Source organism: Actinia tenebrosa, unplaced genomic scaffold (genome assembly GCF_029948245.1).
Source record: "Actinia tenebrosa isolate PJP-AT-01 unplaced genomic scaffold, QUT_ActTen_1.0 PGA_scaffold9__36_contigs__length_13948895, whole genome shotgun sequence".
Lineage (NCBI taxonomy): Eukaryota > Metazoa > Cnidaria > Anthozoa > Actiniaria > Actiniidae > Actinia > Actinia tenebrosa.
The window spans coordinates 11635638-11652264 of NW_028292586.1; the positions used below are offsets into that span (position 1 = coordinate 11635638).

At 37.5% G+C, this 16627-nt stretch overlaps 1 protein-coding gene across 3 annotated transcripts in view; it reads left to right on the forward strand.

Moving 5' to 3' along the window:
* LOC116286437 (patatin-like phospholipase domain-containing protein 7) overlaps positions 1-16627 on the forward strand; it is a 33515-nt gene that overhangs the window by 3365 nt on the left and 13523 nt on the right. The window contains exons 1-22 of one of the 3 annotated variants that reach the window (XM_089024721.1): positions 575-839; positions 2269-2350; positions 2803-2861; positions 3198-3297; positions 3595-3654; positions 4135-4215; positions 4546-4607; positions 4984-5050; positions 5246-5326; positions 6065-6299; positions 7542-7718; positions 9440-9723; positions 9917-9994; positions 10750-10821; positions 11079-11212; positions 11754-11885; positions 12637-12760; positions 13348-13397; positions 13748-13811; positions 14389-14473; positions 15168-15299; positions 15740-15803. In XM_089024721.1, the coding sequence (XP_088880847.1) occupies positions 751-839; positions 2269-2350; positions 2803-2861; positions 3198-3297; positions 3595-3654; positions 4135-4215; positions 4546-4607; positions 4984-5050; positions 5246-5326; positions 6065-6299; positions 7542-7718; positions 9440-9723; positions 9917-9994; positions 10750-10821; positions 11079-11212; positions 11754-11885; positions 12637-12760; positions 13348-13397; positions 13748-13811; positions 14389-14473; positions 15168-15299; positions 15740-15803 (2312 nt within the window). In that variant the 5' untranslated portion in view covers positions 575-750. Of the gene's footprint in view, positions 1-574; positions 840-2268; positions 2351-2802; positions 2862-3197; positions 3298-3594; positions 3655-4134; positions 4216-4545; positions 4608-4983; positions 5051-5245; positions 5327-6064; positions 6300-7541; positions 7719-9439; positions 9724-9916; positions 9995-10749; positions 10822-11078; positions 11213-11753; positions 11886-12636; positions 12761-13347; positions 13398-13747; positions 13812-14388; positions 14474-15167; positions 15300-15739; positions 15804-16627 lie in introns of those variants that run through there. The other 2 variants (XM_089024719.1, XM_089024720.1) reach the window with 2 other exon arrangements.

A 16627-nucleotide genomic window follows, 5' to 3' on the forward strand; every position in this document is an offset into this window, starting at 1 on the left:
TTTTGCTTGATATTTCCATTTGCATATCTTGGCTTCAAATACAAAACAGTCAATATATAAGTTGATTTTTATTCCCCTCTGGTTATTTTATTTGCGAAAGATTCCAATTGTTTTTTTAGATGAGTGGTACAGCATATGCCAACTGTCAGTCATAAATGATTATTTAACAGATGACAGAGTTACCTAAATAAGACTTCTATTATGTTAATATGTGTTACATGTATCATGACTTTAAAATTTCCAGTAGGGATTTTTCTTTGAAATAATATTAATGTATACAACTTATTTGGATTAAAGAAAAATTCACAGTGTTCCTAAGTAGGATGGTCTTTATATTTTTCTGAAATCATATTTTAAAAGTAAATTAAAATATCTGTGGGTGATTTTGCTATTAGGCCCAACCCTTTTTGGACAGGATAGTATACTTTCATTGCATCCTACTACAATAAGGCACCTGTTAAGGCCTACATTCTACCTGCCTCAAACTCTAAACATTATCTATTATCTATGTAAATAATTGATGCAGGCACTTCACATAGGTTTTGACAAGTTGGACTTGTTTTGGTGGCAACTGAAATTCTACCTTGGAAAATCATCTTCTTATTTCCTCTGTAATATTTAGCCATTTTTAAATCTAATTTCCATGTGGAAAAGAAATGTGACTGCAAAATAATTACCCTAAAAATCCTGGGTTGTCTATTTAATGAGTTAAGAAAATTTGCAGACTGTGCGAGAGAGAGAATTAATTTGATGGAGACAGTTCCAGACTTTGCAAGGGATTTTGTGAATACTTGTCTGAATGCTAACTTGGTGTCTTCTTGCTTTGAATGGCCTTTTAGGTAAGAGAATTTCTTTTTTATGATCCTAGTTCTTGGTTTTTGGAGCAAATGTACAGGAATCTTGCAACGACAAACCTTAATTTTGCAATCAGCCCCTCTAAAATAGAGCAATTTAATTTCAATATTTTCAAGTCCGTTTTGTCTTGATTTTGCAATAAATAGAATATTTAAATGCCATGCTTTTGATAATCAAATTTATTTGTTTTCTTGGATGTTGGAAAAACCCTTGATTTGCAGCTCACTCACAGAGTTTGAATACACTTACAAAATTAATAATATTTGACAAGCATAGTGTTTATGTTGCAAGCATGACTGAGCTCCCTGTCATTTAATATCACTTGCACACATATGATGACTTTAATTTATTATTTAATTACAATAACTTACTCTGTGTTATCAAACATCTAAAAGTTCTTTGGCTTCATTGATTTCTGTATCTTTGTACTTAAAATTTCTAGATTTTCAGATTAACTTAAAATAATAAAAAAACGTAAATAGAAGCCTTTATATGTCAAGCATTTTTACAGTCAAAAAATTTTCATTATGAGACATTTTTACCTTTAAGTCAGAGTTGTATTTATCAATTTGATATTACTTATTTTTAAATAAAAAAGTCAGAATTGTATTTAATGATATTTATTTATTTTTTTGTGAATATAAGGATGAGAAGAAAAAAAAAATCATTATCTTTCTGTACTAATGAGTCCATGATGACAAGTTTAATCTTGTGCATTGTACCTTGGTATATTCAATGACACAGTTAACTTTCTATCTGCTATTCCCTGGACATTGTCAAGTAGCCATTTAATATATAGAGGATATTACATGGCCATACAGAGATACAGTTTTTATCTTCGAGTGTAAACTTAAAGGGGATATCTTACAAGTGAACAAAGCAAACAAGTAAGGTAAATGTATTCTCGACAAAAGAAGATAAAATCTGTATCTTCTTCACATGTGAAGATACTGCATTATGTAATATCAGTTATATTTTCATATGTTGAGGTATCACTTTTTTGTAATAGAGAAATATTTCATTGATAATCATATATTAAATATATACTTAAGGAATATAAAGCGGTGAGCTTGTCTATTATACAGTGATATAAACATGATGGAAGCTGAGAGAAATAGAGCAAGAGAGATGTCGTAGAGAAACATGTCATTTTGATTTCTTGAGTGCTCTACAGCTCCCAGAGTGTTTATATCAGAATATAGACACAAGCAAACGTTTTATATCACTTTTATAAAACACTTTTGAATGATTTTGCGCGATCGTGTCTCTGTCCTCAGGTAAAAACAAGGTAGCCAGCCAATTAGCAAGCACGTTATATCTTAAATATTTTATGAATGATAAAGATAATGTAAATATATATATATTATAAAGTATATTAAGAATAACATACATTATATAATTTTTATTATTCAGGCTGTTGAGGTTTGATGAACATGAACCAGAAAGACAGATCAAGGAGCCTCCTCCTGCATTCCTGGAGGCTGACTCAGCTGAGGTAATTGAATTACGAGCCTGTCAATCTAATCTGTACTTGTTTGACATTAGGCCATGAATTTCTTTCTTGAATTAAGTGTTTATTCGTCATTTTATTTTACATTGTGATGTGGAGTCTAATGTTGCCAAGTCTCCCTAGCCTGAGGGTAATGTGTAGTTCAAGAAATTATCCATACCCACCCCAGAGAAAGAACAAAAATTACAGAGTTTGTATGGAAGAAAATTAGAATTTCTGGGGGGTAGGGGGGTGTCTTATAAAAATTCCTCTGTGAGGGGGTATGGATAATTTTTGGAACTACACAATGTTAAACTATACAACACATTCTACACTAACTACAACTACGACTTTTAATGTTTTAAGGCACACAATACTCAACTCATGGACCTCATGATATTACAGGCTTTTTGTAGCACACTGGAAATTACAAATCCTTTGTATTCATTGTCCTTCAGGTTGACATTAACGAGCCACAGCTTCCTCCTGAAGTTATATACATGTTCAAGAGTGTCAGGTTTGTTCATGCCATTAATATATTATTTATTTTAATATCTAGTGACTAGTTGACCTATAAAATAGGACATTTCACGGATCCCATTACTCAACCTCGGCCTGGTCAGCTTGTAATTATTCTTTAGAATTTGACTACAGTCTGCAGTAATGAAAGGAATTTACACATCAATGAACAATTGAAACACTTAAAAATTTCACAGGTTGTAGGCAATTTCTAAAGAATATGTTACATGCTGACGAGGCTGAGGTTGAGTAATGGGATCTGTGAAATGGTCTATTGTATGTTTACCTTTAATCTACTTACTCACACACAACATTGTTTCCTTTCACCCCATAGGGTATTTGGTCATTTTGAAAAGCCTTTGTTCTTTGAGCTCTGTAAATACATAGAGACCAAGTCTGTGCCTGCAAATGGAATGCTATTCAAGCAAGGACTGGTAAGGATGTCCTTTCAACAATACGCCATTAATTTTGCATTAGGTCACACGAACCTAAATACCCCTCCCCCCCCCCCCCACACGCACATTTATGACAAACAGTTTTAATGAAATTAACATCACAATTAATAAAAGAAGTTTGCTGTCCAGCCATTTTTCCCATACAAATCCTTATATACTTTTTTTGATTTTGCTTCCCTCAACACTTATTTGCATGTCTCCCTGCTATTTGCTGTACATCTTTATAAAAATCTTGTGGTAACTTTTTTTTCTGTTGTGCATTTTTTTTTTATTCAGGGTGATGATTCTATTTACGTGGTACAAAATGGAAAAGTCTGTGTTTCCTTGATTGAAAAGGTGTGTATGAAACAGCAACAGCAAATACCTACATCATGGACATGTATCGAGTCATCAGGGATATATTGAAGCCGGGTCAGGTGCATTGGTGAGAGGAGAGCACTTTCACTGCACATATGTCGCCACCCATCCATGCTTCTGGCAAATCAGTTGGCTTCTTTAGTAATAATAATAATAATAATGAATTACATTTATAAAGCGCAGATTAGCACAAGATGTTCATCTGCGCTGAATACAGAAACAATACACAATAACTAGAAACATAAAAGCTAAGTTAATCAATGGGAATTGCAAAAACAACTAAATAAAGGCTTTTCTATAAAAATATGTCTTTAAGTGTTCTTTAAAAGAAGGTAATGATGTAATATGCCTAATACTAGATGGTAAAGTGTTCCATTCTACTGGCGCAGCGCATGAAAAAGTCCTACCACATGTTTAGATTGGAATTCAACTTTAACAGTGTTGCATATTTATTAATAGGATGGAACAGAGATGCCAATGAAGGAGGTTGAGACAGGTGACAGTATCTACAGTGTTCTGGGTATCCTGGATGTACTCACTGTAAGTATCCATAGCTTAAGTACATGTAGCTATAGTGAAGTTTGCAAGCACTGAGGTCAACTATTGTTATTAATGTGCCAACCAGAGATATATTGGCTACTGAAACAAAGAGATTTTTTAAGAGATGGTTGGCAAATTTGAATGAGAAAAGATTACTGACGTCAATGTTTGTAAACAGTGAAGATCACTATAATTCTTCTCCATAACCTTCTTCATCCATGGATTGAACAAGATTCTAGATACTATTTTCTTTTAACCTCCGCCTTTTGCAACCAAGAGGGTTTTTTAAATTTTGTTTCTTGTAGCTCAGTATTTTGTTCTTTCTCGCAGGGCCATACAACTGCCCTGCCTCAGATCCGTGCAAGAGCAATGATGGATTCAACAGTACTAAAGTATGTGTAGAATACGATATGCATGTCAACATCTTTTCCTTCTGTCTGTCTGTCTGTCTGTCTGTCTGTCTATCTGTCATTCATTCATTCATTCATTCATTCATTCATTCATTCATTCATTCATTCTTCATTTCGTTCTTTCTTTCTTCCTTCCTTCCTTCCTTCCTTCCTTCCTTCCTTCCTTCCTTCCTTCCTTTCTTTTCTTTTCTTATTTTCTCTTAAGCATTCTTTCTTATTCTTTCTTATTCATTCACTAATTTTTCTTCTTTATCTTTCTTTTTGAATTTATATATTTGAAGCGAAATGGGAAACTAAATAGAATATCGCGGTTTTAAAAACTTCATTTCGACTCAATAGTTTTTGCTATCTTTTCCAGGCTTCCTGGTAAAGCTTTCCAGGAAGTATTTAAGAAGAATCCAGAATCACTGGTACGAGTGGTCCAGGTAAGGTTAAGCATGAATTTGTCACTGTTTCCATTGCTACGCCATGATCGAGATGACAACTGTAACATGGGAATCCTTTCGGTTACTGTAGTATTCGAGCGAATGACATGTGGTCCGCAATGGGAACGCATTGTCTGCACTTGTATCTAGTTTACTTAACTTTGATACACTGGTCTTGTGTATTTTCCCCCCCAGATAATCATGCTACGATTACAGCAAGTCACATTTATGGCTATGCATAACTTCTTAGGGCTGAGCTACGAGTTAATCGACCCGGTAAGTTCGTAGTATACATATATATATAGAGTAGATTTCATATGAACATGAAAAGATACAGTACGCGGCACAGTCACGGTACGAATATGTCATCATCCACTGGCCCATTCAAAGCGCGCACGATCATTGAGTATCCTATGAAAATGCTTTGAATGTCATGCACAACCATGTCACGGCACGGACGTATGTAACTTACTTTTTCTGTCGCACTTACTCTGTTTACAATTTGAGTTATTTGCCGACTGAATAAATCTTAGTGGAATAAATCTAGAACTGCGAACATCTTCAAATCGTTCCATTGCTCTTGATTAGATATTAATCTTATAAACAAAATAAACGCAATTTCCAATCATGAACGCACAATCAAAGTCAGGTTTTTGGAATTTGTGGGAATTAAGCGCTAAAAGGCATTTATGATCCTTTATACTTTGCGATTGCAGTTAAAGTAACTTTTCTCATATTGGACGCAGACGCGCAATTCAAAACATTTCTCGGCCCATTTTGACATTTATTTGTTCGTCAACTTTATCACATTAAGGTGGTATGGGTGACTTGCGCTGTATAGTTCACACCTGGAGCAGCAGGTTCAATTTCCGTCTGAGTCACGGGAGCTGAGTTTTTTTGATGTATTGTTCCTTCCCTTACCCCGACAAGGGATTTTCTCTAGTTTTCCTCCCTCAAAACATCACTAACTATCATATAATCATAATCATATATTTTGTGATTTTCTTTTTCAAGGGTGTTCCAACTACTCGTCGCTCCACACTCACCACAGCAACGCTCCCAAACACTCTACCTCAATCAGTCAGCAGTCCCTCAAAAACCCGGTCATTCGAGGCACACCTTTCTGAAGTTCCTAAATCTTCACTGAAGAAGCCGCTCGTTCTGGATACAGCTCAAGATGTGAACGCGTCTAATAGTGGAAGCCCTAATCCTGACATCGCTGTAGCTAGCTCATCCAGTGGTGGAAAAGGTAAGCGCGACTTGCAATGAATGTTAATTGGAAATAGTACATAATGAATCTTTAGGCTATTGAGGTTAACATGTGTCAGCAACAAGTCAGAACGATGCGTGGTGTTTATGATATCGGCCGACAAAGAATTAAGAAATATAAAACAGTGTTTTGTCTTAGAGACTTTGATCTAAACACACAGAGAACACGAGGGTAGCGTTGGAAACCACGCGGACGCGTAGCGGAGTAGTATCCAGCTTTTCAAGAGTGTCTAAAACGGAGTACTTCCTTTTTTAAAAATAAGCAATTAACGAAAAACAGTGTGTTTTTCCCCCCACAAAAATTCAGAGAGCGCGCTCGAGAAAAAATGAAGATAGCGTTTTAGATACTCTCAAGTAAAATGGTATTTCGATCAATCAGATTGCGCGAAAGAACAGTTATTTTAAAATAAAATTGCTGAAGGGATGTTCTGTGAACGAACTCACGTTCAATGTCAATGTATTTTTAATGTTTCCTTCAAATGTCTTGTACATTTGTAATATCTCACTTATGCGATCTCAAATGTCAAGTTTTTTTTATATAAAATTAATTTGATTGATTCTTGCTTCATTGCAAAAGGTAAAGCTACAGCAGAAGAAACGCGGTTAAAAATTGTTTGAAGACGTAAATGGTTTATTAATTTTAATGAATACTATTAAACCAATGGCAGACGACCCTGTCAAAGCACGTCCGTAATAGAACGTTTTCATGTGATGTCACAGCGGCCATTATGGTGTACCAAAACAATACATTTTCTATCCTCCGGGCATTGGAGCCTATTTTACAAAAGCTGTGCAGAAAGTTTCCATTGTTTGGTACTCCAATATGGCTGCCTTGTCACTTGAGTGAAAACGCTCTCTATGTTTTTCACGCTTAACGAAAAACCTCTCGTCTCAAGTTTATCAGTCGAGTCGTTTTCGCTTGCGTGACAAACTTGTAGTACGGACTCGCGGCACGTGCATGGTACGACAGTATGTCGCGTAACTTTGAAATGGCTTTCCATTATGGATTAACCAATCAAAACGCTTAGTTACATTGACGCCAAAGTGAAATACGGTCACGGTATGGCTAACTTACGATGTGCCGTATTCAGTTGCCATGCCTCTTAACTCAAAGTGTTAGATGTTACATGCATAATACCATGGCATGCATTTTTTAATCGCTGCGTAAAGTAAAGGAGCCATGTTACTAAACCCAACTTGACGTACATGTATAATTGTTAAGCCTCAGAACGTCCCAACCAATCAGCTGCTATTCCGGTAAAGAAGAAGCTCCAGCGCTCTGTCAGCTTTTCAGAGCCTACGTTTAAAGCCAAGGCAGCCCTAGGACGGTGCAGCTCCTTTACTTACATGTCCGGCCGGGCCAGTGCAGCTTCTGCTGGAGAGTTGACCGACTCTGAAGGTTTTTGCTTGCTTTTCTTTTTTATTGTTTTTTTTTTCTTTGCACCTAATGCACTTGAGTCTAGTAATGAAGACTAAACTGGCAAATCACTTTATTCTTTCGCTATTTCTCTCTTTCTTACTTGATACATGTCTGTAAGGAAGTTAACACTCTTAACAGAAAGAGCACTCGTACACCTTAGCTTCTCGCAATAGTATTAAACCTCAGTGAATTCTTTTTTCCTTCTCATAATAATCCATGGCAGTATCTGAACACCTGGGTGCTTTGTTGCGCTCTGCTGTATTGCATTATTTTAGGTAGTCAGGAAGACAGTGTATTCTAGTTTCCATGGTATGCTTTTTCTCTGTCGATCTGTGTGGTAATTTTACTACCGATGGCTCTTAGCTAAACCCACAGATTAAGACAGCGAAAGATTTTACGCTTCATCTTTCTGTCCTTCGTGAGGGCCGTTGTCCACTATTTTTTATATTTGTAAACTGGCTCTCACTACTTTTCCTTCGTGATTTTGAGTGCCAGATATGTCAAGTGACATGATATAACTAAGTACTTGGTACCAAGGGCCATGCATGGTAAACAACAACTAGAGGTATAAAGTTGATATGGTCATATGATATAGATAGATTGTTGATCGTTGATCGCTGAAAACTAGGCGTTAAACTTGTTCCTATTTTTTGACATGGTTGTCGTCATGACACGTGCATGACATGTGTGCGCATGGAATTTTCGCGCATTGCCATTCTTGTTACTTGTCAAACTGCTCCTTTTGGTCTCCGCTCAGAAATAATGCTTTTTGCAAACCCAACTCCGACTGATTCTGATTGGCTAAAGGTGCGGTAACACGGAAAACAAAATCGGGCATCTTGTCGTGCAACGAGTTGCAGAGCAAATGTTTCTCGTATTATAACTCCGCGCGCAACAAATTTGCATTGTTGCGCAAAAGTAGGAACTCTCTCCACTCTTTACAACAATCCAAATTTGTCGAACGCGAAGTGGTGATACAAGCAATATTTGCTCTACAACTAGTTGTGCGACAAGTTGCCCGATTTTGTTGCCCATATTACTGCACCTTAATGCAAGAAAGAAAACAAGAAAAGTCGCATAATTCAGGTCAGAGATTGTTTTTCATTGCGAAGGCCAAAGAGGCAGGGAAGCAGTAGCGTCACAGGTAAGATTAGACGGGTCCAGGTGATATCCATTTTTTACTGATGCTGCTGCATCACATCTTCCTCTACTTTGTGAATTTTATGTTTCGCTGGTATTAGCATCATCGATAAATCTGCAATTTCAGTTGTACTGTGTATTGCAACAATATGGACATTATGCATGTATCCAATGCAACCACTGCTGCAGCCTGTTAAGATAAAAATATGCACTAGAATATAAGACGTTTGATGTCGTAACCGCACTAATATTTTAGCGTAGTTTAATTTTCTTTGCAATTAAGCTAAACAATTAGCAATCTTCTAATTTCAACCTTTTTATACGTCTTGTTTTATCTCATATAACAGATGAAATCCACTTGCGCGTAATGTTTTTGCATTTCAGACCATGTGTATTCCCTAGAGTATCATTTCATTGTTTAATAGTTGTACATAGTTTTAGTAATACTGACCAGCTTATGGCCTACACAGCTCCTCACACTTTGTTAATCGGTTGAGCGAGAGTAATTGCTGTTAGAAACCTTCACTATTCTAATTCACGTTCGTTAATCTCTATTCCAGTTGCCTATCGTTCTTCGTCTGACTTCGACGCAGCTTGCGGTCGTGCGCGTGTCCCAAACGTTTATCCGCTGCCCGAAACTAGTAGTAGTGGAGGCGCAGGTGCTACGTTTGAAATTGAAAGCGATTCTGAGTCAAGCCCCACTTCAAAAGAATCGCGCTTCGATTTCCCCTGTGGTCATAGTAACGGACACAATGTGGAGGAATTTCCAAGCAAAACCCAAGACGAAAAAGATGATTTGCTGAAAACCGCTGTGCGAGAAATAGCAAAGAAACTAGATATACCGGTAAGACAGGTTTTGTTTGTCCATTGTAGTCAGTGCGTGTACCGTCTTGAGCGTAGTTACAGTACTGCTGATTTTTATTTCCTAAAAACCAACCCTCTATTCTGATTGGTGGAAAAAAGTTTGGCCGCATCTTATTGGTTGAAATTGTGTCACCAATTTTGTGTAACCAATTTTATGATGGTCTTGTTTACAGAACGAATCTATCTTAGATAATATGATAGACATCGCTATTGTTTCTGCCAATACAGTTATAATACAACAGGGGGATCAGGTCAGTAAAATCTCGCACAATATACCAAATCAAAATATGACGACCAATAGGACGTTTGCATGATGGAGTCATTTCACTCCCACTACCATAATGCTTGGCGAATTTTCTTTCTCATTCAAATTTGTATTCCTTCATGAGAATAGTAAGACTATTGGTGCTAATTAAGTGGAGAAAAGAAAGTGTGCAAGGGAGGCTGGTAGTAGAGGTCAATGATGCCATCATGCAAACGTGACTGACTAGCCTCTTAGATATGTGAAAACGCTTTTATGTTTCCACGCGAACACGATGCAAGCTGGTCAGGAAAAAAAGCTATTAAAATATTTCATATTTCGATTCTGTGTATAAAGGCCGGCTTTCCGGCTGTCCAGATATTACATAAATATTTCTTAACAATAACGTAAACGAAAAATTGGAAAATATGTCATTGTGCTGTTATGCGACAGTTCATTGCAATTCCTGGGGTGCTATCATATGACCAAAATCTCTTGGCATATAAAAAATTAATAAAACATTCGGGCCTGTTGGTTGACTTAAAAAAAAGTACCCCAGTCATGCTTTTTGCTAGTGATTCGTGCTCGTGCACATTGGCTAATTTGATATTTGACAAAGAAATAATTGGGAAGGTGTGGTGTTTTTTGGGGGGGGAGGGGAGGGGGAGGTGTGGTCTAATAACAACAGCAGCAGGTTCATAGGGCTCTACACTATTGAAACACTTACAATGATATTTTGGTAATGCTATTTGTGTGCATTTGCAGGAGTGTAATCTACACTTTGTACTGTCTGGAACATTACAAGTTACACAAAGCAGTATGAATGATGAAACACAGGTAGGCATGCAGGCTGTTCAAACCGCATCAATAGCAGTACTTCATCACCCCAACTCCCCTCATTTATTCAATCATTTCTTTCGCTAGGAGAATACTTCTTCATGTAGCAGCCCTCGTCTTTTCACTGACTATCCTGGGGATGCTTTCAAACCATCAAAAAGACAAATACGATACACAACTTTTATTTAAAATCGCTTGCTCGTCCCTTCGAATCCCCATGATAAATACTAATATAATTTGTGTATTTGTGCACGCAGAATGTATTGTATACCGCAGCACCTGGTGAGTTTGTGGGAGTCATGGCTGTTATTACTGGTGAACCTGCTTTATTTACCGTCAAATCAACTAGTGAGTGTTCACTGGCTGTCATAACGAAGGCGCACTTTTACAGGTAAATGTTAGTTCCTTCATTAACCTCCTCCACACCCTCCACTCCAAAAGGTTTACATAGAAAAAGGGTTGTGAAAAATTAGCCATTCCCGATGTCGAGGAAAAGACTGGGTCGAGTTGGCATTGCAGTGCATTGTGGGGCTGTTTTAAGGGACATATTTCCAAGATGGCGGATTTTCCGTCCCCGAAAACATTCCCAAAATGCACTGCCAATCTTTACTCTTTACTCCACCTAAGAATAGATAACCGAGTATTTTCACAACAGCCATGGTCTAGAGAGAGAAAAAAATATTATTTTTCCTGTGAGTAATGGAATTTATCGATCATACAAAAACAGTGCATTGTTCCTGACCTTCAGCAATCCATGTTTTGTATTTTAACTTAAGCTTGGTAGTTTCACGTTTCTTTATTAACTAATTTATCATATTTGTTTGCTTTGTTTTCTGTCTGTCTGTCTGTCTGTTTGTTTGTTTGTCTGTTTGTTCCTTTGTTTGATCATTTATCTCTTAATTTTTTGTCAATAACTTGTGTTTTCCTTGTAGTTTCATGCGGCAGAGACCGAGAGTAATCCTGAATGTGTCTTACTCGCTGGTTAAGCGCCTATCACCGTTCTTGAGGCAGATTGATTATGCTCTTGATTGGATGCACATTGAAGCTGGTAGAGCACTCTACAGGTAAAAACTCACGTTGTGAACGATTACTAGGATAATTGCAATGGTATTCAGGGTTCCTGCTACTCCTTAAACTCCTTGAAAACTCCTTGAATTTAATTCACGTTTTCAAGGGCACTTGAAAAGCTCTTGAATTTTATGATTTTAGCGAAACTCCTTGAAAACTCCTTGAATTTTTGCTTCGATCATTACTTGCATGGTTCTGAAATAGATCTAGTTAGAAAGATTGGAAAATCTGTAAGTCGTCCATGTGCAACCACCGTGTAAAACCTTGGCATAATTAGCTGTACATACTACTTGAAAATTCATTTTTGGGTCCTTGTATACTCCTTGAATAGTCCTTGAATTTTAAGTGGTTACCTCAGCACGAACACTGGGTATTGCAGATGGGGTTTGATCGTAGTGCAGGTGAAGATAATGATCAAAGATAGCGGTGATGTTATAAAATGGCTGTGTATAGACCTTGTTCAAAAGTATCGCTGATGAGAGGCTAACATGAAAATACAAAAGAAATCAGACTCTTTCGCGATGGAATGCATTAAGTCGATTATTCTCCTCTTTAAATATATAACAGTCTTCTCAATTTTAATGAATTTGCGTTTTTTAGTTTTGTGGCCCGTCAAGTTGCATGCGCACGCAACCTTGAGAAAACGGTCTAGTTGTGACATTTAGCCTCGCATTCAAGACATTTTTTAAGAGAGTACATTACTATTATTGTCTATTCACACAAATTTACTTGTCTGTTTTATTCTAGGCAAGATGAGATGTCTAAGAGTATCTACATTGTACTTAACGGCCGTCTTCGATCGGTAGTTAAATTAGAAAATGGAAAGAAAGAATTAGTCAGTGAAGCTGGTCGAGGTGAAATCATTGGACTGGTGAGGATACTTTTAATATGACTCCCTGTTAATTATTTTAAAATATTTATACTTAAAGTGCCTATCACCCTTCTGACGATATTCACAGTATTCATTCTACATGGGATAAGATGTTGAATAAACAGAACAAATTTCATAGTTTGAGTGCGGCTTCTTAAAGTTATAAAGGTTTTTCCATGCCATATGGTAATGCTGTGACGTATGAGGAGGCAATTATTGTTATTTGTTGTTCCTTGTAATTCGAAACACCGGCTTCTATGTTAAAAATAACTTGCAATAATTTCTATAAGAGCAATGGGAAAAGCAACGACGTATTTCAGATTTAATTTATCTGTGCCAGTAATGTTTTGTTATTAAATGATTATACTCCTCATACGTCACAGAATTATCATATGGCACGGTAAAAACCTTTATAACTTCAACAAGCCGTACTCAAACTATGAAATTTTTTTCTGGTTATTCCACATATTACTCCATGTAGAATTAATACTGTGAATATTGTCAGAAGGTTGATAGGCACTTTAAGGTCCGTACTATTGCGTAAGGTAGCTGTAGTTTCATAAGGCGTCTTGTCCTCTCTCGTTTAGGTCGAAGTCTTAACTCAAGCTCCTAGAGCGACTACCGTCCATGCCATCCGGTAAGAGATGGAAAATGATGACGATGCTTTTGATAACGATTGTGAATGATGATGATAATCATGATCGTGGTCTTGTTGAATGTTGACATTGATGATAATGGGGATAGTGGTGATGATGATGATAAAGATGATTAATCATAACGAATAATAACTGTGGTGATGAGGAGGATGATAAATGTGGATGATTATGATGATCAATCATAATAAATGATGACTTTGGTAGTGGTGGGTTTACCGCGTTGAAGATGATCATGATCAGTCAAAATGACGATGAGTAATCGCCATAGGGATGGTAGATCATGATAATGATGACATAGAAATAGTCTCATCGCATTAATTCTTCTATCCAGAGACACCGAGATCGCAGTGTTACCTGACGGGCTACTGAACACAATCAAGAGACAGCATCCGCATGTAAGCAGATCATTTCACTTGTTGCATCCCTTGTCTACACAGTTAGCAAATAACCACTATTTTATATGATTGTGGGACAACTCAATATGGTACAGACATCATTTGTCGATTGAACCAATCAGCGTTCGCGAGAATATTGCCCAGACAATCAAAATACTAGAAGGCGTCACAGTTCGGAATCGACAATATAAATGTAAAAGCTCAGACGCAGTAATGTCTCGGTCATGTTAGAGCAGCATTGGCTTATTTTCTCTCGCAATGTGATTGGTCTGGCAGTGTCGTTACCTTGACGTGACTGTGCCCGCGTCGTGTTTATTTCGTGTTCCGGGTATTTAATTGGATGGAGATTAAATTCACGAGCAATGCGATTGGTCTGGCGTATCCCTTGCCGTTTCACAACCGTGTTCATGCCGTGAGCTTTTCGCAGTCATACGAAAACTGCTCTACGTCACGTCCGTACCGTGTTTTTTTAAAACAATTTTACGAAATTTGCTATAGTTTGTGCAAAGCATAAGTCTCTTTCTCCAGCATTCAAAAAGCCCCTCTTACTGGATTTGGCGTCGGGTTTTTTTGACAGGTTGTTTCTCGTCTGATTCATTTGTTGGGTGAGAGATTACTTGGTCAGTACAGACGTGGAACGGTACGAACAGAAGCTCTCTTAGGTAAGGACTCTATTGCATCAATAAGTACCGGATGCCACATGTGTTACAGTCAAGGTCCGTGAGATTTCAAAGTGTTATTGAAGTTGTTCATTCTTTACTATACCACATTCTTGGTATTTGTAAATTGTTTAGATACTGATACAAGGCTAAGCCTGAGTAAATGAATCTGTAATCAAGAAACACAGCAGTAATTTGGAACTCGAAAAAAGGTCAATTCGGATGTGGAATGTAGAGTTGACCCCATCCCCTCCCCCTAAGTGTTTTTTTTTTTTTCTCAGATAAGACCACTGAGGAAAATGCATTAAACATCTACCCCACCCCCCACCAACCTCACCGCAACCACACCCCACCCCTCTGCCTTCCAATTTGTTATCCCTGTTGCACTTCTTATAATACACTCGACAAAGTTTCTCAATTCTGATTGGACAAGAGGAGTGCAATTTAATCCCAAATTGTACTCTGTAGAGTTCCTCAGGTTGCTCAAATTTGTTGAGTGTATTATAAATGACAAAAACATCGCTCGTACCTATAAATTCCTTCGAATTGTACTCGAAATCGTGCGATTTCCCATACAAACAATTGAGAGTTGCGGTACTATCTACATTTAAAGCTTTCTCGGTTTCTTTACTTTACAATACTGACATCGATCTAAACAGGTAACCTTAACGTTGTCTTTTTTTTCTTGTGTTGTTAGAAAATCATCGGCCAGTAGACAATCAGATCTTTGGCGGGTCAAATCTTGGGACGGTTGCACTTATTCCTGCCTCTACAAATGTACCTCTGGCTAACTTTAGCTTTGAATTAAGTCTGGCTTTGAATGCGATAGGTAAGTGGATACTTGTAGGAATAATCCTGTTCAAGACTCGGACTTGTTTCTGAGTCTTTCAATTTGCAGCTGCATAAGTTGCTTCATATACTGTGAGGATCAGCTTAATTTGATACATGTGGGTTAACAAAACGAGGTCAAAGCAAGTGAAACTATTGCTAACAGAAAGTTTACAGAAATATCGATACGACCTAAAAAAAACATTGGGAGTTATAAGCCTACAACTAGGTTCTCCTTCGGGGTGTTTGTGTCGTTGAGAGTCTATTATTTATACTTGGGTTTTTTTCTTTTCATTATTACTTGTCTTGTGATCTCTAGACTATCCTCTCATCTCTCCTTTTGGGGTTGCTATGTAATCCTCAGTCCCACCCCTATTTATACCACCTTTCTCCCAATAATGTCATGTCGTTTAACCCGTGTTCTTATCTTATCTTTTACAGGCACTACTTTGTTGTTAACCAGTAACTTCGTACGGAGTAACCTGGGTAGTTCTGCACTCGACAGGTAAACTCATTACAGCTTTCTGCTTGTATACACCTATTTCAAAAAAATATTGTCGGTCGGAGATCTGATATGGGCGATTTTTTCGGGATTTTTGTGCTTTCATGTTTTCTGACTAAAATACGAAAAATAACAGTTCTAACTCAAAGGTCATGCTTCATATTCCATCTAAAAGGAAACTATCGCCCCATGTAAGGGAATCCGGAATCCGGAATCTGGAATCCGGAATCCGGAATCCGGAATCCGGAATCCACGAAATTTTAGGCTTTGGAATGCGGAATCCAGCACTCTGGAATCCGGAATCCAGCACTCTGGGATCCGGAATCCAGGCCTTGGAATCCGGAATCCAGTTTATAATGGAATCCGGAATCCGCTACTTTGAAATTCAAAGTCTACACTCAAATGCTATCGCCTCGACCTAGACTGAGCCGATATTATAGCCCCTCCCCCTCTGTGTAATATCTCCACCAAGAAAATCTCTCATCAGATGCTGACTTAATTGATAGACGATTATACTTATACTGGCAAGTACATCAAATATAATTTTCAGAGAAAATATCTGAAATTTAACGATATGGAATCCGGAATCCGCAATACAAAAGTTTTGGAATCCGCAATCCAGACCCTTGGAATCCGTAATACTGAGTCTCAGAATCCGGAATCCAGCGCTTGGAATCGGGAATCCACCATAAGTCCGGATTCCCTTACATGGGGCGAAAACTAAGTCGTTCGGCTTTGAATGTATATAACAATTTCCAGCGTCCTACTTGGTTTCAGATTTTAGAATTCAGGTCTTCGACCGACAACGTTTTTTGAAAAGACACACA